At 39.5% G+C, this 26,979-nt stretch overlaps 1 protein-coding gene across 2 annotated transcripts; it reads right to left on the minus strand.

Annotated features, from left to right (window-relative positions):
* Positions 1-2,127: 2,127 nt before the first annotated feature.
* Positions 2,128-22,423, minus strand: RLIM (ring finger protein, LIM domain interacting). 2 transcript variants are annotated; one of them, XM_080911060.1, is made up of 6 exons: positions 22,270-22,423; positions 20,468-20,529; positions 19,565-19,660; positions 10,604-10,793; positions 10,036-10,119; positions 2,128-8,916 (listed from the first exon to the last, which is right to left on the minus strand). In XM_080911060.1, the coding sequence occupies exons 4-6, from the start codon at positions 10,767-10,769 to the stop codon at positions 7,346-7,348; spliced, it is 1,821 nt and encodes a 606-aa protein (XP_080767186.1). In that variant the 5' UTR covers positions 10,770-10,793; positions 19,565-19,660; positions 20,468-20,529; positions 22,270-22,423; the 3' UTR covers positions 2,128-7,345. The 2 variants fall into 2 exon arrangements, with proteins under 2 accessions (XP_080767186.1, XP_080767187.1); XM_080911061.1 differs by lacking the exon at positions 19,565-19,660.
* Positions 22,424-26,979: the final 4,556 nt, after the last annotated feature.

The following is a 26,979-nucleotide window of genomic DNA, read 5'->3' on the forward strand; positions in this document are numbered from 1 at the left end:
GAAGTTCTTCCTTGTACTCTTAACCCTGCTTCTTTATGACCTCATTTGCTTTTTAGTATTTCTCCAAGTCCTAGGCTAGTTTGTGAGGTATGATTTCTTAAGACACAAAAAAAGCATTGGTTTTGATCAGCTGGCCAATGAGAATTTTAAAAGGTGCGTTTGTATGTACATATATATGTATGTATATAGATTAAACAATATAAATATAAATGTGTTAAATCATTTTGGACATTACCAAATATACTTTAGGATATACCAACTCAAATAAGCATTCATTTTAGCAAGTTAAATGTGTTCTGGACTCAGTTACAGGGCAGGAATTTTGCAAAAGTCTGAAGTAAAACCTTTTCTGTATTTTATTCTATAAAATTTTTGGCAAATTTTGGTGGTTCTGGGAATTGAATTCAGGGCCTTGTGCAGGAAAATACTATACCATTGAACAACTCTGTATCACATGTACTGTTGACCTGAGTTATGGCTTGACTTGAAATATAAAATGGCTAGAGATTTCAGCCACCTTTTTAGTATGCCAGCCAGATTACTGGCATCAAAGTAAATGCCCTTTAGAAGGTAGTTGCTTAAATTGCTTTGGGAACACTTTTATGATTTCCAATAGAGCAACCTTATTCCGTTGGTTCACATGCTACCTTTCTAGTCAATCCTGCTCTTTCCAATGATTACCTCTATCTCAATGGATATTTACCACTTAAGCATGTGAAAAATATTCTAAAGGCCAAGTGCACACAGACCACTTCCAAATAATCGGTGCAGCAGTTTGGACTACGTAAATGGCTGTTGACGGGAGGATTTGAAGATAATGTCTCATTCAACATTTGAAACGCCAAAATGAACAGTACCTAACACAAGGAAGCAGGCTTTTCAGTAGGAGCTGTGTAAACAGATAATACTGGCAAACCCCGAACAGATGTATGTGCCATAATTATTTCCATTCAAATACTTAACTGGGAGCTCATACTTGAGTGGAGCAGTGAAGGATATGGGGATAAACAAGGGCTCATCTGAATTCCCAGTTCCCTAAGCATAGGAGGCAATCATGTTGCTTTCATCTATATCCTAAGCTTTGTTTTTGGAAGAGTGTGGCCTTAAGTCTCTGAAGTATTACTGAACTTCTCACTGGATGATCCATGACTGTGGCACATCTATAGTAGGCGGTGACTATATTGCCTGGTGCAGTTTTAGTATGATACAAATGGCACTATTTAGAAGCTGACCCGTGGCTATGCAGACACACCTTTTCTGCTGACCCACCAACATCAGAACTAAATATGCCTAATTAAAAAATGTGTGTAGGTGATGATGAGTTTTGAAGAATGCCTTGTGATGCAGGTCTATAATCAAAGCTACTTAGAGGATGAGGCAGAAGAATCACAAATCCATGCCTCAACATTAAAATAAAGTCTGAGGAGCCAAACTCAGCACTAGGGTGTTTACCTAGCATAAATTGAGGACCTACATCCTACACTGGGCTCAACATCCAATTTCTAACAAACTGAATCACCACACAAAAAACCCTAGAAAGTTGAGATGCCAAGGGTGGACTTCACCAAAATGATACCGAGGAACTGAGTCTGATTATCAATAGAGAGCTCCACAGGTGCCACAGGAAATTAAACTTTACCAAAACACTGCCAGCTTAAGGTGTGTAAAAGGAAACTTCCACCCACCTATCACTCACTGTGTGATACTGTGCTTAGAAAGAGCTAACTCGAAGGACTTACATTTCAGAGACAAGAGACAGGATGGAACAGACACTACCCAAAACACTCACCCATTCTGACCAGGGAGGTCAAGTAAGATAGTATTCGGGGCAGAAAAAAGCAATGACTCAACTACTTGAAATGTTTCTGATTTTCCAGATTCTTGGCATATAAGTTCATCTTTTTATGTCAAAGATTAAGCCATTCAACCAAAGAGATAGAAACTGAGGCCAAATAACCAAACCCATCTGTCCACACACAGAGCAAGCAAGGCCATCAGAATCAAGACTGCAGTGAATCCACCAGTCTAAAATTTTCCCATGACCAGTTCATCAGTTTCAACCTTTTAATACCCCAAGGATGAAAAAGCACAAATGATTACTTCATGCATTTTATTGATAGTCTATATTTTAAGTCTGCAGTATGACATACATAGGGAAAAAAGCTTTTTCCTAAAAGATAGCTATTAATAATCAAACCAGATTTAATGACTGACCTTTCAAGGTCTTGTTCTGCAATAAACAAGTTAAATTTTAGCAGGTGTAAAGCACTGTACAAAAGTTGGGTACATTCTCAAAATTCAACACAGGGCTTCCCAACCAAGAGTTTGATGGATCAGATACCGGAGAAGGGTGTTTCGTTCAGGTTTAAATGGTAAGGAAATGAGAAAGCAGACAAAGTAAGCCAAGCAAATTCACTTCCCTTGGTGCTCCTCTGTTGCCTTTTGGAAGTGTTTCCTGGAGGTCAGGAAGCTCTGGCATGACAATCACTCCAGTCTTTTGACAGCATGCACACAAGTGTTTCATGTTCAAAGACTTAAGAGCAGCCCTCTTCAAATCCTTTCTTATGGGCTTTACAGAGCTTTCCAGGATTGCTGCCCAGTTCTGCACAGGAACCCAAGTAAACATCTATTCCAAAGCAGCTTTTCCATAACCAGGCCAACTGCGTACCTACTCCACTGGACACTTCACAGGGACCTATACCTTTAAAGCAGCACCAAGGACAAATGGAACTATCAAGAGGTAAAATCCAACTGCTGGATAGTTTAAACATGTAGAAACCAATCCGTTAAAAATGTTAGTAACAGGGCACTGAACAGAGTTAAGGCTGGGCAGCTGGCTTGACTCTTAACTTGCAACTGGAAACAATCTTCAGAATGAGAACTGAGAAAAACCTTGAAACAAGGCACAGTGGTATGACAGGGTTCACTTTCACTGCGCATCTCTAGCTGCTTTCCCCAAATGACTATAAAGCAGCTGTGGGACCTCAGTAAACAAATCCTTGCTGGGTGGCGGTGACACACACCTATAATCCCAGCAATCAGGAGGATCACTAATTCCAGGCCAGCCTGGGCTACAAAACAAGACCCTCTCAAAATACCCAAAACAAAAAGTCCCATGTATCTCACTGTAATTTTAAGTGGTCGTTAACCTTTTTAAGATTTGAATCCAGACATCTACATGGACATAAAAAAAAAAAAAAAATCACAAACCTGATACTTAAAAAAAATCCCCGGTTCTATTCTAAGCTGTAGGCATTTAGGTACAAACTATGGTGACTTACAGGAGGCCACTCACTTCTTGGAGTGTTGGATAGTATTTTAGAAATGTTCCAGTGAAGGTAAAGGAATCGAGTGCTAAGTACCTGAATTTCTAACATTCAAGAGGCAGAGGCACAAGGACTGCACAAATTTGAAGCTAGCCTGGTCCACAGAGTTCCAGGTCAGCTTTGAGTACACAGCAAGCCCTTACCTCAACAAAGGTAATTCAGAATGCTAAAAAATTTAAAGGGTGGATATTGATTGAGCTCACAGCTGTTTTTATTTGCTTAAACTGGAACTTAGAATACTCTTCCCTCAAACCTTGCACTTTAACTTCCCAAGTGAGCATGATGCATCAACGTACACTTAAAAATAATTTTTAAAATAACCATTTACTAGTTAACTCAATTACAACACTGTTACTGAACATTAAACATACTGAACTGTACTAGAGGGGAAAAAGAGACACCTTCACATGTGCCTTCTCCACCTCATCACACAGGTACAAAAAAGAATACTTCGAGAGAACAAGAATCAGAAGACTCTTAGAAGATTAGCCAAGAACCTAAGTGTCCTGTGAACATGGCTTCCAGGAACTGCATATTTTTGGTAAGACATGTGACACAGAATCCCGTCAGGAAAAACATTAAACAAATCAGCTAAGGCAGATTAAAAATTATTTCCTTTCACAAAAGAATTATCCTCCATTTGTTAAAAAAAAGTCAACCACAAGATGCCACTGTATTCTAGCAAACTATCAGAAATGGCCTAACAGTCATTTTGCAATACAAACCTCTTTATCACATGGGTATTTGGAGACTCCGTCATAGATGCAGGTGGTTAAATACAAAGTGTGTTAAATGCTAACCCTTCAAAACTATAAGACATTGACAAAAGCAGAGAATACTTGGCACAGAAACAAAGTTTTCCCAGGAGAAAAAACAAAAGCAAAAGCAAAAAACAAAGAAAATATTGCTTAAGGTAACAGGGCAAACCAGTTTCCTAGCTTGGATAAATTCTAACAATCTCCTGGCACTAAGGTCTCATCATCAATCTGACCTGTTTCAACACTAGCACTGAGCTTCCTCCCTCTCCCCACCAAAGCCACCTAGATTAATATGGAGGGCTTGGCGGTGCAAACTAACATTTTCTTTTCAGAGAAAATGTTCCAAATTCCCACCATAGCTCTCTTTTTCTGCAGGGTTACTGCAAACAGCCTGCCATTTTTAACTTGTTAAATTCTGTTTTCAGCACTAAGAAATCTCACCATTGTAAGCTGCATGGAATAAAATAAAGCACTGCAAACCTTTACTCTAGGAAGCAGATTTAAACATTGGAAACAGTCAAGGAAACCCAGGCTTTAGTACTTTCCCCTATGCTTTAAACAATGAAATCCCCCAACATTATTACTGCATGAAGTTCAAAGTAGGTCTTAAACAGAATCATTCTGTAATAAAGAAAAAGTGCGAAGATACAAAACAAAAATGTAAAAGTCTTTTACAAGAATATGTTCCCTCAAGAATAGGCGTTTGGACTCTGGTGAGGAAAACAAGATTCCTGTTCTTCATTGCACACCTGACACCTATACCAACAACCTATCTGTAACAGCTGCAACTAGTAATATAGAATAGCTGTGGACTCCAATAAAAGAAAAAAAGCAACTCCCACTGAAAACACTTGTACTCATTCCAGACAACCCAAAGTCTACGAGTGCTTTTTGAAATGGTCCACATGCACGTCAAACATGTGCATTCTACTGAAGGCTAGAAATGTAAAGACTGACTTCCAGTGTTTTTGAATAGCTTCAACATCTACATTCATAACCAGTATCCTGCTTGAGTTATGTCTGACTTCAATACTTCAAAAGTGAGTAATATATTTGGGGACGTTAGGGAGGTGCCCGCTGTCCATCACTTTGTGTTTAGAATGTGCTGCAGCTGTTTTTGAGCTATAGAAAATGAACACTCCTAAAATGGAACATTTTACCAAGAGGAAAATGGATTTGTTGTCTTTTTACATAATCAGGACTATCCTGCAGATCTGAAAACCATAGAAAGGTGAAAAGGAGGCTCAAAAATATAAAGGAACCCTGACTTTTACATGGACAATTTTTTTTAAAAAGATAAAAATGTATTACATAAGCGCCATAAACAGTGAAATATGCTTCTATTAAAAAAAATAAGTGAAGCTTTGTTTGAATATTATTTCCTTGCAAGAGCAGTACATATCCTTTGTAAACAACTACCATATTTACAATTTAATTTCCCTTAATACTTAGGTAGGACTGAAAGCCAGAAGAAAACATGAAAGAATGTACTTTGAAATAATCTTTACAGCTAAGGCATTATCAGTGAGGGTAAGCAGGTAATTCCTAAAGCAGATTTGTGTAAAACATTTTCTAGAGTACTAGACTAACCTGGGTAGTTAGCTCATTTGGTTAAAGGCCAAGATTGTGTATATTCAATCTAGGTAGGTCTCTACGGGCCTATTAGCTTTCCCCAGAGAAACATTTTGCATATCTGCTCCACAGCCACACTAATCTTAACCCCAAACAGCCTCAAAAGAAAAGAAGAGGCAAGAGTACTGGGGTTATCACAATCTATTCTTCCTACAAACAACAATAAAGTGCGTGTTTATAGATATGAGCCAGCAATCTTATCTCCAAATATGGGCAACACAATTAAAATTTGAATTTCAAATAACCCACTTTCAATAAAAAATAAAAAACTCTTAATTCACTATAGGTCTTTAAATGTAGCCCATTAGATCTGCTAGATATAGCAGTGAAATAGCAACAAAGTGTGCACTGGTACCTTAGATGGTCTCAAACAAGCAAATCTAAGACCTTTCCAATAGCACACACATCTGTACCAACTGAAATCCTTACTTTAAAATTGGCTTAAAAGTCTCTTTCCTCTACTGTTTTTTTTTTTTGAGGAGCAGATTGTAAAGACATCAATTTAGCATGTACTGGTAGTAGTGGTTTGTTTTTCTTACACCAAAGAAAGCTCTGCCAAATGTGCTGGTCAAGCTGCTGTGGCTCTCACTGTATGAATCCAGTTCGTTACTTACTGTCTTCATGAAAATGTTCCATTCTTCAGGGCCGTTTTCTTCACCCTCATATCGCTTCCTGCCTAAATCCAAGTTGGATCCACATGGTCCTTTCCATTTCAGGTCACAGTAGCTGTTCACAAATACACTAAATATAGATATGTTCTGCTCTTGACATCTACACACTTACAAAAGCAGCTTCGTACTTTGTTTGGTGTGTTTTACTATGCTGGCTCACAAGAAGCAGTTCTCATTTCTAAGCATGGTGCTTTACAATTTTGAATGCGTTAATACAACAGTGCATTGGAAAAGTACTGAGCCTCTACAAAATAGCTTTACATTTTTTAAACAAATGAATGTGATTTTTTTTCACTTACACAAGCATAGGCTTTTTAATATTTCCACAAGATAAATATCTCAATTAAACTCTAAGTTCGCTCTATTGTGTGCCACAGTGATGGGCTTAGGACAGTTAATACACTTAGAAGAACCTAACTGCTTAGTGTTATTTACACTGATATGTCCATCATCACCTACTCAGGAAGGTGGACAAACAATATTCAGAATGTGGATGAATCTGTGTCAATAACTGGGAATGGCACAGTTTTAGTTAACCACTTACAAAACACATAATGGAACTTAGTCTTGAGTGGGAACTTTCTTCATGCCTCTCTTATGGCCTGGGAAACTTTCAAAAGAGGTCAACATGATATAGAAATAGAGAAAGGAGCCGCTGCTAAGGTGGCCCTTAAGACAACAAAGGAAAACCTGACAAGCGGACATGGGTAAATCAGTAACAGGTTAGCAATTCAACTGGTACCGAAATCAAATGTTGAAGTCCTAAAATGTTGCTTGTAAAATATTCTTTGCATCCTGAAAGAGAAACTAGAGAAAAGACATGATTCCCTAAGACAGCAATGACAATTCAGGTTGTGACTTTATATATTAAGCACCACTCAAAAAAAGTGGACATAAAGCAGGTGATTTCTGTTTGCCCATCACGATTCCAGCTACACAGCTGAGAGTTCTGTTCTCATTACACAACACTTTCTCTGTTCCCAGAAGATAGGACTGCCCGGCGACAAATGGGACAGGTGGAGTTCTCCGACAACCAGCGGTCGATGCAGTGGACGTGGTACTCATGGGAGCAAGGTAGTTTTCGAAGTTTGTTGCCTTCTGTATATTCTGTAATGCAAACACTACATGTTTTCAATGCATCGTTTTCACCAAAGCTTCTCATTGCCAAGTTATCGATCTGTTCTTTGGTGAGTCCTCTAGGTTGGTCTTCATCATCCTCATTTAAAAGAAAAAACTGAGCCAGACTAAGGAATGGCAGAGAGCCACTTTCATCAAATGCGACTGGAGCCCTATGTCGACCATCTCTCCTGGATGGGCCAGATGAGCCTCCTTCACTACTGCCTTCGAACATCTCTGAGCTACTTTCTGAACTTTCACCACTTGAACTGGGGCTAGGACTTGAGCTGGAACTGGAACCAGAGCTGTTACCACCACCAGAGCTCCCTCTTCCATTCCGTGACTCTCCTCTCTCCGTATTTCTGTTGGAAACTGAGGCACCAGGCTCTGAATCACTGTCGCTGTACATAAAGTAGCTTAGCTCACCAAAACCTGTCATTATCTGCCTTAACATGGTTTGAATTGCAACAGATGTAGTTTCACTTAATCCAGTATTTAAGATTCTACGAATAGGAATCCTGATAGTACTGACATAGGTTCTCACGCCGGCACGTTCAGAACGTGAAAAGGTACGTCTAAAGCCTCCACGTTCACTCTCATAAGTAACTGTGTTGTTTGGAGCCTGAGATCTTGATCGAGTTCTACTAGCTATACTATCTCTCTGCCGGTATTCTCCTGGACGAACTCTTCTTACTTGCAGATCAAGAACTATGGTTGGAGGTCTTTGACCAGATCCTGAGGATTCACTATTGCTACCTGTGTCTAAAGAACTTGTCCCCTGAGAGGGATTTCTTGATCCAGAAGCTGCAAAAAGACCTCTACCTAACAACTCCTGTCCAGATATCTGCTGTCTCAGGGTCACGTGATGCCGGGTTCTAGAACTTCCTTCAGGCTCATTTTCCAAAGGCTGCTCCAAGGTCTGAGGTGAGTTATTACGGTGAGCTCTTCGTGGAATTTCATTTGCTGGATGCAGAGGTGATCTACTTCTTTCAGCTCTTGCTCTGGTTCTCCGATGTTCTGGGCTCCGGCTTCTTGCCCTCCTTTGACCTCTGGTGGATGGTACTTCTGTTGATGCTTCACTTGAATTGCGTTCTGCTCTAGATGGTCTGGCAGATGTTGATTCAGATACAGAATTTTCCAATTGCCTTTGGCTGCTGCTTTCCATGTTTTCTACACTAAGACGCCTAGTAGATGGCTCATTTTCATTCTCCGAAGTTTGGCTTCCATTATTACGGTTAACATTTATCTCTAAACTGAATCTGAAATCACCACTGTTTGGATTAGTCCGGCTCACTGCCCTCCAGGACTGGTTTCCTCTCTGACCACTTCTTGTTGTATTTCCAGTCTGTCTGACAGAGTTAAGCCAATCTATTATAGAATCACTGTTGGATACATCATCTGAAGATTCTCCAGCTGTTTAAAACAAAGAAGGGGGGAGAGGGAGAGAAAGGAACTGCAAAATTAGGACAATCATGTAATGCTCATAAACAACATTAAAATTTTTTGCTATTCTGAACAAAATTTAGAAATGTACATTGAAAAGGCTAAGACACTTAAGAGTCAGCAGTTCTCAACCCCCTTTGGGGGACTCAAACAGGGTCCATCTGGGGATTTACATTATGATTCAGAACAGTAGCAAATTACAGCTATGAAGTAGCAATGAAATAATTTTTTGGTTGGGGGTCACCACAACATGAGGAACTGTATTAAAGGGTCACAGTATTGGGAAGGTTGAGAACCACTGTTCTAGAAGATGCTATGCAACTGAGGGAAGGCAATACAGCTCTGTTACTTCATCTAAGGGCTTAGCTGTCTTTGATGCCATGAAGTTGTTTTAAAATATAAAAATATTATAGCCAGAGAAAAATACAAACAAGGATAACAGTTTATAATTACTTGAATATTTATCAATTATCAAGATTTTCAACTTCCATAAAACTAACCACTATTATTGAAAGAACAGTCTGAACCTAGAGTAACAGCATACCTAACAGTTTGTTCACAAATTAAACATATTATCACAGCTCCTAGGTTACAGTCAAAACCCCTATTTCCTGCAGAGAGAAGCACCATTCCTCAGCATACTTTCTCTCTGCCTGTTTGTAACAGTAAACCCTCATCAGCTCTGCCAAGCAAACATGTCTCCAGTCATTCCTAATGCCTACCCACCAAAAGGAGCAAACACCCAACTGAAAGGTGCTGAGCCAACAAAGCATTTTCTTTTGCTGATAAAGCCATGTTTATAAATAAGGAAGTGACTAGGAGAACATTTTAATGAATATGGAAAACCAAGGGGAGGAAAATCTCAACTTAAAAATAGGTGACTTTTCACTGTTGCCCAATGAACACAATCCAAAGGCGAGGCAGTCACAGCGGTGCTGCCATCCTCCCCAAATGTTAAGAACATGTCACTTCTCTTTCTATGAGTACTTAGCACCAGATTAATTTGTGGCATTTCTGGATAACGTTTGCTTGATATTCAGAAAGTTCCTATTGTTCCAACCCCTACCCACCTCCCCAAACAAAATGTACCTCTATTTTCATCCGAGCTCTGTGGTGGTGGACCCTCTTTAATTTGCTGTAGCCTTCTGAGCAACTCTTCCTCAGTACTTTCGCCTGAAAGTTGAACAATTTTTTAGCCAAATTACAAATGAAGAACAGCAAGTCAGTTTCTGTGTTTTTCCCCACCCACATGATTCTTTTTAAAGAAGGGTCCATCCAAGATGACCTCATCCAAGAACCTCTGTAAGGTTGCAGTTGGGACATATTCAGAGAGAAGGATGAATGACAAAATAAGATGAGTCTGTCCTAGAAACCAAAGGCCCACTGGTTATTTTCTACCAGGTTGCATAGCTAGCTAAACTGTTCAGCTCAATTTTTACTTAATCCGCTCCACTAAAGATTTATAATTAAAAATTACAAATACCTCTGACAGGACTATTCTAATTATCAAAGAATAAAACCAGGCAATAAATAAATGCCATTTGGCACCTCCTGTATTAGTAATTTTTCATTAAAGAAACAACTTAAAACAATTATGAAACAAGCTGTTTCTTAAAGAAAACCAGCAACTTACATATATACATTACATATAGCTTACCTGGGGTGCCTAGCAAATTGTTGTCTCTCATAAGTCTATAATCTTCTTCACTGAGATTATTTACAAATTGATAAAAAGCTTCTTCCCGATCCAATCGATCCATTTGACTTCTGCGCTGAGCTGCAGACTGGTCACTTCCTTTATCGTTAGAATCTGAGTTTTCCATCTTGACGAACAAGCGGAAAATTATCTAAAAAGAAAAAACACTAAATTGAAAACAGACGCCATTATGCTTTCTATACCTTTATTTACTTGGAAACCACAATGGAGGCCTAGAGGTGAATTTTAAGACAAACAAATAAATAACATATAATAATAAAAAAAAAAAAACACCAGGAAAGCACCGGTACACTAGAAAGTTTGGGTCAGGGAGTTAGCTAACCATACTGCTTGGGTCTAATTCAGCAATGTGGCCTATTTTTATCTTCTTTGAAATCTAAAAATGGCTTTTTACATTGACATGGTGACACGGTAGGAACTGAACATAGGGCCTTCCTTGTGTGCACTCCACCATGAGGAAACACATCCAGCTCCTAAGTTTTACAGTTATTTGAGCCAGGGAAATCTGTGTGGTTCAGTCAACTCAAACACGGTTCTCCTGCCTCAGACTATTGAGTGCTAGGCTTATGGAAGTGTGCCACCAAGCATGGCTACTTTCGCATTTCACAAAATGTTTTGATGCACGAAAAATAGGAAATACACGCCAGATTTCTAGTCTTCCTGGAGCACAGCCATGCACGCTCATGTTGTTACAGTGGAACTAAGCAACCGACAGACTCTAACTGCTTTGTACCATGGCGCTCTGCACTTCCTACCTCAATGCAACTGCAACTTGATAGTATTTAAAGTATACCATGTGCATCATCCGGTGACTTTTTAAAAACATGCAAGTACACACTGTCTGTGGTAACTGAGTAACATACCTGAACATCACACATAAAAGGCCCAGCAGAGGCCACCTACTTTTTACCACATTAGATGACCAAGGCTGCACTTAGGCAGACACTATCAATGTGCTAAAGCAGTATAAAATGAGACTAAAATACTTGTTGAAACAGTCCCAATTCAGGAAAATCTATGCTCTGCAAATTAGAAAACCCAAGGTAAAAGATCTTGTCTAAAACATTTCTTCATTAAAAAAAAACAAAAAACAAAAAACAAAATTGGACTATTATTCAGCTGTTATAAAATCAAGTTATTAAATTTATAGGTCAGTGGATGGAGCTAGAAAACTGAACCTGAGTAAGATAACCCAGAGTCCAAAAAAAATATTGTATATTTTCTCTTATATGTGGATATTCCCCTTGAAGGGGAAATAGCAACTCATTCTAATGATACCCTAAAAGTTATACTCAGGAACTGAGTCTAAGAGATGCATATGCACTGTTAAAATCATGACCCTGGATTACCAAAGAGCTTGGTACATGCATGTGAAAAGGTATTCTCAAAGATGTAACATGCACAACCCCTACCCCAAATCTACAAATGACATGTGTAAAAAAAAAAAAAAAAAAAAAAAAAACCTCATTTCAAGTCACCCAAAGTGGACAGCTATTGCAAGTGGTCACTGAGGTATATTGACTTTAGACTTGAGAACATTGCTCCCTAAAAAGAATGACCTTCTTCTCACTGGTTAACTTGTATTAATTAGGTGGCAATGTAATCAACTATTATTATTACTACATATTGAGATTAATCAGCAATAACTTTATCAGGCCAATCATAGCAGCACAAGCTTGTAATCCCAGATACTCGGGAGACTGAGGACTAAAGATGTTTTGGAAATATTTTTAAGATAGGGTTTCATGTAGCCCAGGCTGACCTCTAACTCTGGATCCCTGACTCCATAATCCAAGTAGTGTAGAAACAAGTGTGTGCTACCATGCCTGGCTCTGAGAACAAAGGACTTTGAATTCCTCGATAGCCTGGGAAACACAGTAATCTCTCATCCCCAAACAAGAACCAAAACCAAAACCAAAATCAAGCAACAGCAACAAAAACAGGAAAAAACAAAAAACAAACCAAACCCTAAGAAAAAGGGGGGAGTGACCTTTCTGGAGTTTGGGGTTTTGGCTTCTCTCTTTCACCTAAGGTTCTCATGCTGAAATCCTAACCATCAAAGTTATAGTATTAGGAAGTAAGGATTAGTATGTCCTTGGAGAAACCTTTAGAGATACCTTGACATTTTCTTCAATGGGAAAACACTGAGAACCATGAAGTCAACCCTCACCAAACACCAAGCTGCCCAGGCCTTGATTCTGACTACCCAGCTTCATAAAACTCTATAAGCTTGTTGTTTATAAAATATGCAGCTTAAGACATTCTATTTATTATAGTGGCCCAAACCAACAATAATAGTATGAAAATACATTTGTGGTGGAGAGAACTACAATTTATCCCTCCCCCACATGTACCCATATCTTCATATATCTGTCCTAAAAGGAAAACCAAAGCCTTCTCAGTATAAAAGCTCACATTTATAATCCTTATATTTGCAAGATCAGGGCAAGAGCTCAAAGTCACTGTCTCTAAAAGATGAAATCAAAATCCTATTCCAGATTTCACAAAAAAGCACAACGAGGCCTGTTCTTGTCAAGTGTTGCAGTCTCTATACTATCCTTTGATTGTTTGAGTCAATAAGATAAACATGGCAAGGAGGTAGAGGGTAGGGCCACGGTATTTACAGTTTCTTAACCCATCAGTAAATTTAATTTTTATAGACATTTCTGACAAGTGTTTTAATAACTTGCCACTATGAAAGGACCAGAAATTAGAGTGAACAGTCATTAAAGTACATGGGCCAAGAAGTATAAACAAGAGTTAAAAAAAAAACAACACAAGCTGCCATTTTCCTTGCAAATAACACAAATTGGTATTGGTAATGGTAACAGCAGCTGCTTTTTGAGAACAGAAAAACACAAAGGGAAAGAAAACAGAATCCTCAAGCCATAATTTCCTAAAGAAAACCGCCACTAATGTTTAATTAACATTCATAAAGCAGTCAACACTCAAGACACTAAAGTTAGGAAGGAATCTGTTTGTGATGAATCAGTAAACAATTCTGAAGATAACTGCCAATTGAATGGGTTTTAAAAATATAAATCTTCCAAGTTCTGACATCTGAGGGACACAAACCTAAGATAAAACTCACATGCCAAACAGTGGCACAGTCTTAAGAATAGCATCAAGGAGACTAAACCTGGACGAAGCAGAAACCTTTAGTTAAAAAAAAAAAAAAAATGGAGATTTAAAAAACACTATCTGAACTCAGTGGGTTGGCCCACACATAAAATACTCAAGAGGCAGAGGCACATAAATCTCTGTGAGTTTGAGGCCATCCAGGATAGTACAGATGAGTTCTCAGTAGACAAGAGAATAGGCTAAAATAAAAATAAAAAACATACTATATCAAAGGTAATAAAGCTAAATAAAGTACAACAAAACAAAGAGAAAGGCAAGGCATGGTAGTGCACATCTTTGAGCACTCAGGAGGCAGTGACAGAGGCAGACTATGAGAATTCAAGGCCAGTCTGGTCTACACAGTGAGTTCCAGTCCAGCTACTATGTGAGACCCCATTTTAAGAAAGAGGAGAGGGAACAAAAAGAGACAGAAAGACACCTTCAAATGGGATGGCATAATGCAAAGGAGAATCCAACCAGTGTCAAACTAGAGGCAAGAATCGACAAAAACAGGAAAGCCAGTAATTCTTCATTTCAATACAATGGTAAAACAAAACTGCCCCCAAAAGGAGATGCGGTCAGCACCTTTAAGCAAGCAAACTACCTAAATCTGTATAGTCATATTGTGTATAAGATAAACAAAAGTAGACTGAACTCAAAAGACACTCTGCACTAAAATGTTATTAAGTATAGGTGTGTCCCCCCTCTGATCTGGGAATATGGTAATACTGAACTGTATGTTGCAATGACACAAGTCTCCCACCTTCCAAATTCCTTTTACTTCCATGTCACACTGTTCTATATTTCCCTACACTCAGAAATACACAACTGAGAATACTCTCCATTTATTTCTGCAACATACTTATTCCAAAACTGCAAGCAAACTAGTAAGGCCTTGCTAAATAGAACAGTGTTTGCTAAGGCAATGGCTTCCATCAGAAAAGTTTATTGCTTATAGTTATTTTGGAGACAAGGAGGATAAAATTTGATTTAATTCCTTCCCCACTTCTGCCCTATCCTTTCTGCTTTAATTCTGCATTGGCTAAGAGTGGAGGAAGTTAAGAGATTTCAGCACTGGGAAGGGACATCCACCCTGTGTCATAATGATTAGTTATACTCAGGTTCCAGAACCTGAGGTACCTGCTTAAACATTCTGAAAGAAAAAGAAATTTCTGAATGCAAGCAGTGGTCTCACTGCTGGGTAAAGAAATCCTATACTGACTGTGGCATGGCATGAAGAAAGGTAATAAACCTGAGTCACAAGTTCTACTTGACAGATGTCACGCTTCTGTTGTTTGGTAGGTGGAAAAAAACATTTTAAAGGTAAAGGTGTGTGGAAGATGTTAGGGAGCCATGATCCGAATAAGTAAAACACCAGATTTCTCGCTGTTGTAATTTAAAATAATCAGCAAAAATGTTGATAACTTTTAAGCCATGAGAGGGTCTTTAATCTAGCACCTCATTCTCAAGGTTTAATATTCACAACACAGATCATACACTTGTATATATGACTAGCTTCAGACATTTTAAAACAATTATTTCCTCAAAAGATTACCAATCAAAGTCAACTGTAGAGAAAAATCTGATTCTTCTTAAGGCACTTAGCTCTGTCAGCCCTGGTTATAAAACAATATAAAAACAGATCTGTGAAAATGATTGTACACTTAGTCCTGACAACAGTCCCATAGAGTAGGAAACCTGCCTCTATTTCACAGGTGAGAACCTAAGAACAGGAGGGAGTGATCATGTGATGTGACTCTGATCTAAATCCCTGTGGACCATGAATGGTCAACAATTAAATACTGATTCCAAAGGCAATCAACCTTTCACCAAATGACTACTGCCTCCCTGCACACCTCAGATTGTGTGCTTTAAAGTGCATTCCTTAAATCCCAATAGGCATAACTACTCAATCTCACCATGAGCTTCTTTTATACCAATCCATATATAAAAGCTTTCAATCACAGAAAAATTTGTTTCTGTAGTGATAAGGATTGAACCTAGGGCCTTTAACATGCAAGACAAGCAGCCTACCACACTGAGCTACATCCTTAACATTTTAACTATTAACCCCCTGCTTTGGTCCCCCCAGTAGAGGGATTACAGGCCCATGTCATAAAGCCCACTAACAAAACAGCTTTCAATTGATACTCCTCTACTGAGTTATATAGCCCCAGTTCACAAAACAGTGTGTCCTGGCATAAACAGCTGGATTTTTTTCTTTTCTGCTTGCTTTTTAAGGGCCATGTCCGCACTGTGTAGCCTAGCCCCATGTTACCATGCTGGCTCTCTAATTTTGACTGTGCTGGAAATGGCTTGTGTGTATCAGCCAAACACTACATCACCCAGCCATACAGCTCAGTTTGCATACTACTTATTTCTTGTGCTTTATTTTTTTTTAATCACTAAAGCTTAAGCTCAATAATACTAACACCAAAAACAAAAACCACCCGTACAGTGATGGACGCCTTGATTCAGACTTGAGATCTGCCTCAAGACAGCCAAGGATACATAGCAAAACCCTGTCTCAGGAAGATCACAAGTGTAAGGCCTGTTGGTTCTAGGATAGTTTAAGAAATTTCATGAGACATGAATAAAAGTTAAAAAGGGGATAAGGACTACAAATCAGCAGTAGAGCACTTACCTGGTATGTGTAAGGCTCTAGTTTCAACCCCCAGGTTCATGAAAACTAACACACAAAACTAAATCAAATGTTCTACTAGATCTGAAGTCAGGATAAAAGTACCATCAGGTATATGGATACTCTAAATGTTAAGAAGTTTTCTTAGTCAGGTGCTATTACATGCCTTCAATCCCAGCACTCAGGAGGCAGAGGGATCTGAGTTCAAGGCCAGCTTGGTATACACTGTGAGTTCCAGGACAGTGGAGGTTACCCAGAAAAAGCTGTCTCAAAAATGTTTCCACTGTACAATGTTTAAATTTCATTAAATATAAAATACATATAAGTGGATGGATGCCTTTCTCTCATCTCTCACTTTTAAAAACTAAAAGCATTCTTAAAAAAAAAAAAAAAAAAAAAAAAAAAAAAAAAAAACAGAGCACAGTGAAATACAGCTTTAATTCCAGAACTCAGGAGGCAGAAGCAGGCAGAATTTGAGTTCCAAACTAGACAGTGCTACACTGTAGAAAAAAAAAAAAAAAACCAAACAAACCAAAAGCAAAACTAAAACAAGGACAGAGGGGCTAGAGATGACTCCTTAGAGTACCTGTTGCTCTTACAGAAGACCTGATTCAATTCCCAGCACTACATGATGGCTCACTACCATAGTAACTTTGGTTCCAGGTGATCCAACATCCTCCCCTGGCCTACGTGGGCATCACTCATACATATAATGCATATATGCACATATAGGTAAATGCTTATATAAGTCTAATTGAAAAAACAGGATAGAGTTGTTTTATTGTGTTTATTCATGGGAAGTTTCTGCTCATCATCCACACAATTTCCAGCAGTACACTAGCAGAACACTGCGTTCAGCACTCCGGAGACACCATATTAAAAAGATTACCTAGTACCCAAATAGTAATGCACACTTAGCTCGGCTTATAATTTCCTATCTTTACCTCATGTAAAGGGTAGGTGAAAAATTCAAAACAGATTTGGGAATGTCCCTCATGTTTAACCTCTTGGCAGGAATATTACTGACTTATAGCCCACAATTCCAACTGCAAGTCTCTAAAACAAGTGACTTGAGAAAGTATTAATACCTATATAGTACAGCAAACTAAAAGACAGAAAACTGCTACCGATTTGCAGGATCAGGGTAGTGGGAAGCCACCATGGCACTCCATCTCACTCAAGTCACGCAGTGAAGTCATCTCTAGCCACCATTCCATGCTCCTTTATTATTGTTTTACTTCATTACATCTCACTTTGTTCTCTAAACTCAATTTTGAATTGCTTCTTTTATTATTTCTATGTTTATCTTAAAAAGTAATTGATAGAAAATCACTACTAGCAGTATTGACAGTAATCAGGAACTATAGTACTATTTCGGGATATAACATATCAAGTTGGGCCTGTGAAACACTCCTGTAATTCTAGCAGATGGAAGCCCAAGGTAGGAAGCCCGTGAGTTCAAGGATGGCCTGGGCTACACAACAAATCTTATCAAAAAGCAAAGCAAAACAGAATTTTTCCAAAATACCCAGAGGATAAAACAGGAGGATTTCCATGAGGCTGCTATATAATTAGCTCCAGGACAGCTTGGACTACAGAAAAGACCTTGCCCCCCAAAATAAAAAACATCCCAAAAAGGACTGGCATATTACAACAAATTCATTTTAGTTGAGGAGAACAAGCCTTTAAGATCAAACATGATAACTCTACCCTTCCTGAGGTAGTGCTGCTTCACAGAAATCATGAGTGTGGGCCTTTAACCCCGACTCAGACACTAAGAATCTTTTATACCTGCACTTAAGTTATCAAACAAGTATATGTCCCTAACCAGAAAGAATCATTTCCAGGTCTCGGTAACAGTAGAATCTGTACATGTGCGGTTATACCATTAACCTACCTTAAGCACATGAGCACATGCAGACAGACACACAACTACAGATACTTGTTCCACACATCTATTAGTGCTGTTATGATTAATAGAATAAAAATTAAGTTTAAGCATTGCAATATGAGAAAATCTAGAGCAAAATCAACAATTACAAATTCCCAGTGGAAAACCCTATTTTTAAAAACATATACACCCATAAACAAAATAACCATTTTTGAAAAACATCTCAGTTAATTGAAGTGGATAAGATGAACTGCTTTGCACTATCTAGGAAATATCCCCATTCAAAGGTGAAATAAATAACGAAGGAAAAAGCAGAATGCAACTTACTATCTGAGCATTGGTTATCAAAACTTTCAAAGTACTATATAAACCGGACCACAAGGATTTAGAAATCTCCATGTTAAATAAGTATACATACAAAACAAAATGTCCTCCTCCTAGGCAGTGACTGAAAATTCCAAAACCTCATTGGTCTGGTTTTGACTTTGTTATCTGTTACCCAATTTATGGTAAATCAAAGAAACAGGATACTAGTCAGAGAAGTATTTTATTTCCCAGTCCTCTAGGATTATGGGAAAAGTACATGTAATGCAACTCTATAAATGCAAATGCTCCATTTAACCTACTCTTACTGAAAGCCTTACAATGTTAATCAACTAAAAAATATCAGCCTAACATTTCTAAAGATTTTGTTATTAAGCTATTTCTTTAAAAGACTCCTGGTGGCTGAAAAGATGGCTCAGTGGTTAAGAACACTGACTGTTCTTCCAGAGGTCCTGAGTTCGATTCCCAGCAACCACATGGTGGCTCACAACCATCTGTAATAAGATCTGATATCCTCTTCTGGTGTGTCTGAAGACAGTGACAGTGTACTCATATACATAATAAATAAATATCATATGCATAATAAATAAATCTTAAAAAAAAACTCCCCCTTTTTTTTGGAAACAAGATCTCACCATCTTGTCTGGAATTCACTATAGATCTGTTGGCTTCAAAGTGTGGTGATCCTCCAATGTCTGGCCCTCCAACTGCCAGGATTCCAGATGTGGGCCACCATGTCACTCTCACTTTTTTTTTAAGTACATTTTTCAACTTACATCAAGAACATTAATAGATGAAACAGGCACTCTATAGCAAACCACCCAAATAATGCACAGATAACTCTTGCCAGATAACTCTCCCCCTCTCCCCCATTCCACTGAGGCAAGTTAGAGTTAATAATGGTTTTGGATACAAGATAACTTACAGATTATCGCTTTTAATTTCCACTAGCTTCCTGGTAACCGGAGAACCAACAGGTATAGAAGTATTAAAGTTTGGTGACTTCAGTGTTGGGACAGACCTGAGATAAAACGAGTGCTCCAATTTAACAAATCACTCAGCCTTTACTCAAGAGTAGTCTGTTTCCTCTTTAAAACAGTTAATATCCCCATGAAGGTCTTGACTGTGATGATTATGAAGTAATACAAGCCAAACACAGAGTCTGGCACTAGTTAACTACCCAGACCAGTTTGCTTAGGACAATCCAAGTTGGCATTTGCTCTCCAGGAAATACTCAAGTGCTCTGGTTAGCACAGTAATTTATATGGTTATCTTAACAATGTTGATAATAATGAAAAAATTAATTCCAATTAGAGTAATACATACCAATATGACTTCTTGAATATTGAAGAGGAGAAAATTATGGCACACAAAGTAACCCATATTCTATTGATATTTCATTTATTCACTGAACATTTAAAAACAATTTCTTATACCCAGGTCTAACAACATCTTTAAAGCAGCACAGTTGTTCTTTTCAGTGCACACCTCTAATCCTAGCCCCCAGGAGGCAGAGAAAAGTGGATCTTTGAGTTCCAGGCCAGTTTGATTTACAGAGTGAGTTCCAGTGTCACATAGAGAAACCGTGTCTTGAAAAAGAGCAAGATAGATAGATAGATAGATAGATAGATAGATAGATAGATAGATAGATAGATATGCCAGATGCCTTTTGGGTGCTGAAAAGGTACCCTTTGGATTCACAGTAAAAAGTACCTATCATGAAGAATAGTCAACATTAATGAACCCATTTAACCATAGGACAGACTGTATATTTGTAAAATGCATTCTATATTATAAATCACCAGGTGACAACACAAAAAATAATTACCTGTCTTTTATGACATAGTACTGAAATCCAATAAAGTGAATTTTAGTTTTCTTCACTCCGCTCTAGGAAAACAAAAAGCATTCATTATTCTTCCTGTTATAAAATCCGTGTTTTCTTTGAAATTAAACATTCTTAAAAACACTTGGTTACATATATCATAACCCAACTTAATTCGATGTTAGTATTAGGATATTTGGACAACCAAGGTCAGAGGGAGCCAGGAGTTAGATAAAAGATTTCCTTTAAAGGCCAAGAGGTAACCTACCTTTTCATATTAGCGTGTTTAAAATAGACTCTTCCTTATCAAACTAGTAATAATTTTTAAGTTCTAAGAGCCACTTTCAAGGACTTATTTGGTATATTACAGTAGCCTAGTAGCATAAGACAGAAATTAAAGTAAAAAAATTAGGACCTCTTAAGCTAAAGAATGTTTGTGACCTTTTAAGCAAGAATGTCTGCCCTAAAATAGTTATTTTAAAGGATGCTTGGGTTGGTCTTTTTAGATACTTAACCTGTATTTCAGAAACTGATTCTCGAAAAGCTATCTGTAATTGTGCCTGCCTCCTAATTATAAAGAATCAAAGAAATGATCAAGACTACACTTAACTATTCTTTCTGTGTTCAATCATCCAAACCCACTGTGGCTAATTACCATTCAAGAAATGTAGGCAACTTATTTCTAGCAAAAAAAAAAAAAAAAATGTGGGGCCTGCCAGGAGTGCATGAGAATCTGATATAAATCCTTTTACCCTCCAAAAGAGAAAGAAAAATGACCTAAACTACTAGTCTGCTAGGCCTCAGACTGCCAGACTAACCTGTGGAATAAGTATGGTGAAACTATCCAGGGAAAGAACGTGGCTGTCTCCTCCATCTTGAAATTAATCAGCAGAAGGGGGAAAGGGACTGAGTATTCAGGAAGCAGAAGCCCAACCGGTTAATACTAGTTACTAGGCTGTGGCGTACGTGGCAGGTACCGCCCGCAGAAGCAGAGACCCTTAGGGGTTTTTTTCTGAGTGGGGGAGGGGGTAGGACCGCAGGCCGATCACACGGAAATTAACTTGAAAATAGTCTGGCTCAATTCCCACACTTACCAGGGAAAACAACTCACAACGTCTTTTCCCTCCGTTTCTTTTTTCCTTTCTGATTTTTTTTTCTTTTGAGGAGGAGGAAAACCCTCCTAATAATATCTTGCCAAGGATACACTTAGGGCTAAAGGAGCAGGGAAGCAAAGCACATTTGTCCCCGGTCCTCCGGGAAGACTGTCATCGTAGCCTCAGAGGGTAGCAAACTGGTAATGCCCTACCGAACGGTTCAAAATGGGGCTCTGCGGATCCTGTGAAAATCTGAAGGCTCAACAGTTCCCAAACATCTGACTTAAGAGCACCTCCACCCCACTTCCCCAAACCCTAGCCCGATACGCAACGCGGGGCGACGACGATGGGGGTGGGGGACCTCTGAGTGAGAAGCTCTGGAGCCATTCTCACGCCTGAGGCCCGGAGTCCAGGATCGCCTCCCTGGCATTCTTAGCTCGGGAGGGCCGGGTCCCTACTCCAGGGCCTGGGAGAGGAAGTCCTACCCGCCTCCTTCCCCTTCTTCCGAGAGCCGGCCGCCCCACGCCGCCCAACTAAAATGGCAGCGGCGACTACGCCACGGAGCCCCCCGCAGCCGCGAGCTCGGGGCCGGAGGCCGTCCTGGGTGCCTCGGCCGCGGCTGGCCACTCGGGCCACCTTGAGAGCCTCGGCGGCCCTTGCCTACCTTGAGCCAGACATCCCATTCCTCAGAGTGCCCGCGCCTTCACTTACTCGGTGTCTCGGCCACGAGTGGACTCGCTGGACTCCACCGCCGCTACCGGGGCTCCGCCGCGCTCCTACCTCCGTCGCGCTCTAGCTCGTTTCTGAAACCTGGCAAAGAGACCCGCCTCTAGTACAGAGCCAGCTCAGAGACGTAGCTCAAGCAGCCATTATCTTCCCCATTGTTACCTAGCAGTGACAGGAAACGACTGCCCACAACAGGAAGTGATGGTGCGATCCCAGCTTCACAACCCCACTCCCAGACTGCTAGCCAGCCAATCCCAGTCGATTCCTCGAAAAGGCCTAGTGGGCAGAGGAGGGGACCAGTAGACTACCCGCCCAGGCGGGCGGCGGGTCGGGAAAAAAATGCTGCTGGGACGCCCACCATGTGACAGGCCCCACCCTCCTTCGCCATTTTGAATTGTAGCGAGAAATTCGCGTTCTGAGAATTGTGGGAACCTTCGCTTTCCCATTTTGAAAGCCGTAGGACGTCACAGTCGGGCCGCTTGAAGTCCGTTTCAGAGAACAAGAATGTAGTACCAGTGTAACTGGCATTGATTCACACAGTCCAGACTAGTGTAGACTGCAGCCAACATTTTATTCAACATGTATTTATCGAATGCCAACTGTAGATCAAGCACAGCTGTAGATGTTGAGGAAGTTGAACCATAAATTAAGTTGGAATAGTCTAGGAATTCTCTCAGTCCTTATGGGATTTGGTAATCTAGGGTGGACACGTTTATAAAACAATTTGTTGCTAAATACTGGAGATTAAAAGTGGGGAAGGTCAAAAGTGAATTTGCAATGTTAAAAAGTGAGGAAGGACTCCAGGAGGCTCTAACTAGAGTACTTTAAAAGGGGGCGGTGATTTGTAAATGGATGGGAAAATCTGAGCCGGAAATTCTAAAAAGGCGGTTAGATGCTAGAGCCTAAAGAAATGGAGGGAATGCGCCTCACTGCTTTCAGTTCCCATTGTTCAGTTAAAGGGGAAAAGAACCTTAACTTTTAAGAATGCCTCTGTGTTCCCACCCCATTTTTCTGTTTTCTGATAAAAGAACGGGTAGACTAGCCTTTTTTTCCTGTCATTCCAATGAACCTAACTTATTGCTACATCACATGCTTAAAGTAGGCTGGAGGCTGGGCGATGGTGGTTCGCCATCAGCGCCAGCACTTAGGAGGCAGAGGCGGGCAGATCTCTGTGAGTTTGAGGCCAGCCTGCTCTACACAGGGAGTTCCAAGACAGTCACCAGGGCTACACAGAGTAAACCCTGTTTCATAAAACCAAAAGAGGAAAGTAAAAAGAAACAAAACCAACAAAAACACACACAGAAACTATACTAGAATATTTTTCTTTTGATATTTTTACATTAATCACCTAGGCCTCACTTCACCTCCCAGAGAAACCCGTGACCACTTTAACCTTCTCCAGTGCCTTTGCCGACTTAATTTTCTGTAAAGTATTTAAACTATCTGTTCACCTCGCCATTTAAGAACGCGGTAAAGGTCTGGACAGATGACTCAGCAGTAAAGAACGGCGCTGACTGCTCTTCCAGGAGTCGTGAATTCAATTCCCAGCAACCACGTGGTGGCTCAGAACCATCTGTAACGTGATCCGATGCGCTCTTCTGCTGTGTCTTAAGACACAGGCAGTGTAATCACATAAATAGAATAAATAAATCTGTTTTTAAAGAGAACACAATAAAAAACAACAAGAACTGGGGAGGCTGAGACAGGAGGGTTGCTGAGAGTTGGAGGCTTTCGTGGGTTACATAATGAATTCCAGGCCAGCCTGAGATTAAAGTGTGAGACTGCATTTTAAAATTGGGGAGTCTGTCTCTGAGACCCAGGCTGGCCTTGAATCTACAGTCAAGCTTCTACTTCCTAAGTACACGGACTAGTATTTCAAACCTGTACTACTGTATCCTGTTCAAAAGTCATGAAGCTTTTAAAAGACGGTCTGGTAATGTGTGTCAAAGGCCCCAATGTAGCTGGACGCCACAGTGTTTGTCTGCTATCAAAGTACCTAAGTGGATCAAACAAGATTGCAACTAATTCAAGGTCAGTCAGGGCTACCTAGTGTTCCAGGCCAGCCTGGACTAGAATGAGACTCTGTCTTAAAAAAAAAAAAAAAAAAAAAAAAAAAAAAACCTAGACATAATATAGAGCATTGTAATTTCTGAATTACATTGCTTGGGTGTGTGCATGTATGTTTGAGCCCGCTTTGTTGCTCAGTGGTTGTTACTTTCCGTCCACTTTGTGGGTAGTCTCAAGAATTGAATTCAGGGCCAGAATGCCAGCTGAGGCCAAAGAGAAATAAATTTAGATAGATAAATTTACATTCCTTGGGGAAGGGGGGAGCAAAGGATGGGAGGGAGTGTGAAGAGAGAGGGGGAATTTTTGGGTTTTCCCCCAGTACTAGGGATAGGCCTTAGCAAGCACTTTACCACTAAGGTAAATACCCAACCGCTACAGGTCTAAGTCGAATAGGTGCAAGTAATGTGTAACCATTATTAGTCATTTGACCATTTTTTAAATCTTTTTCTGTATTGTCTTAAAGATTTTACAATGTACACATGTTTAATAGGTTTTAGAAAGGGGGACAGTCTTTTTCATTCGGTAAGAAAAAGCAGCCGGAATGTAAAACAAGAAAGAGTTCCTATCCATTTCTTTCTTCCATCGTCCAGATACACACTCCTTACCTCTGTTCCCTTCAACTTGCTTTCCCATGCACCTTCATAAGCATGAAGCTGCTTCAGTTATTTAGGAAATTATTCACATCACGTAGCCCATGATGCCACTGAGTACACTCTAGAACCATCCAAAGGCACAGTATTGAATATTTAGTTCCTGTTCAGCCTACTCATGTTTCCCATGTGACAATGAAATGGTTGGGGGAAAAACTCTCCTTGTGTTCATTTCTATGATCTACTGACCACTATTTAGATCTATCAATAGCTATCGTCACAGGACTGCTCTGTAGTAAGACAGTCGGTGAACTAACAGCAACATAAAGAGCATTGAAGGAGAGGAGTACCACCGGAAGTACCAACAGCAGCCACCCTTGGTGCCTGAGATCTGAAAAGGTGGTTCTGGAAAACAAGGGAGGAACTGGGGGAGACTGACAGCCTTATTTACATTCCCTGGGGTGAGAAAAATGGCGCCTGGGGTGCTGAGCCACTAGATGGTTTTCTTCAACAAAGGTTCTATTTTATTTTCTTCACCACACTCACACCTTAGAATTGAATTGGTCCATTTGTTTGTATATTGATTTTTATTTGTATGTTAATAATCTAGCAGTCTTCCTACTTGTTGCCTCCCACTCCTCTGAGAGTAAACATCGCCGGAAATGAAGCTTGGCTCCACCCCCCTCACTCCAGAATCTCCCCATCTTTTTTTTTATAAATATTTATTTATTTTATTTCATGTATATGAAGTATACTGTCGCTGTCTTCAGACACACCAGAAGAGGACATCAGATCCCATTACAAATGGTTGTGAGTCACCATGTAGTTGCTGGGAATTGAACTCAGGACCGCTGGAAAAGCAGCAGGTGCTCTTAACGGCTGAGCCAGCTCTCCAGCCCCTCTCCCCATCTTAAAATACTAACAAGCACTCAATTAATATTTTTTAAATGAATCAACAAACTAGTAAGTCGTTTTTATTGCAGATTTTGAATCTCTCTTAATAGCAATGAAGATCGTTAGTTTCTTTTTTTTTAAAGATCAATAGTATCTGATGCTATTGTTTTGTTTTTGTTTTTTAAAGCTCTTTGTGTATGCTATGTGTTTGATTTTGTTTTTTCTTTTTAAAAATAATATTTGAATAGAGGGATAACATTTACAGCTGCTACGTGTTTGAAACTTCATTTTTCTTTCTAGAAATATCTCCCCTATTTTAAGATATAATAAGTAAGTGCTATTTTTAAGACCCTCCAAAGCTTGTGTAGAAAAGACAGCTTCAGAATATTCCCTTAGTTCACACACTGCCTCTGATGTCTTTTAAGAATCTTTCGAGTGACAATCACGGACCTTTCTCATGCCACCAGTGCATACAGTACATTTCACTTTGCCATTCCACACACCGAGCACCCTATAGAACTCCCTCAGTCTCTGCCTCCACCAGGGCCCCTCTCTCCATTGCCCTTTGACTCTGTCCTTTGGTCAGGTTTCAGCCCAGGTAAGATGACAACAGAGCTTTACTCTCTCCGGTCACCTCATCTTCACTTGGCATAACATGCACTCATTTTGCACTGTAAACAGCATGTCTATTTTATGAGAACAAATTCTGCCTCTTTTGAAGATCGCTGACCAGGTAATAGATACTCTGTAACTATTTGAATAAATGAGTAAATGAAAAAAAATCCACTGGCCAAAATCTTTTAACCAGAAAAGTATTTATTTTTTAGTGCTTCCATTTCACCAGCCTGCTCTTTTAGAGGTTCATATATAACAGTTAAGACATGAGTGAGCTGTGAATGCCTTCTTCAGTTAGTTCTGAGGACGTGCATAAAGATACAAAAGTAAATATCCACTAATGTTTTATTTAAACAAATAAATTAAGTATTAATTTATTTTGGCACTGGAGAGCAAACTGAATGTGTCTAGGATCTTATGAACGCTAAGCAAGAGCTCTATCACCAAACCAGATTCCCAAGCCTCTTATTCATTCATTTATTCCTTGGATTAAGTCATTCATTCGATAAATACTGTGAGCCAATGCTCT

This window comes from Micromys minutus (genome assembly GCF_963924665.1).
Source record: "Micromys minutus genome assembly, chromosome: X".
Classification (NCBI taxonomy): domain Eukaryota; kingdom Metazoa; phylum Chordata; class Mammalia; order Rodentia; family Muridae; genus Micromys; species Micromys minutus.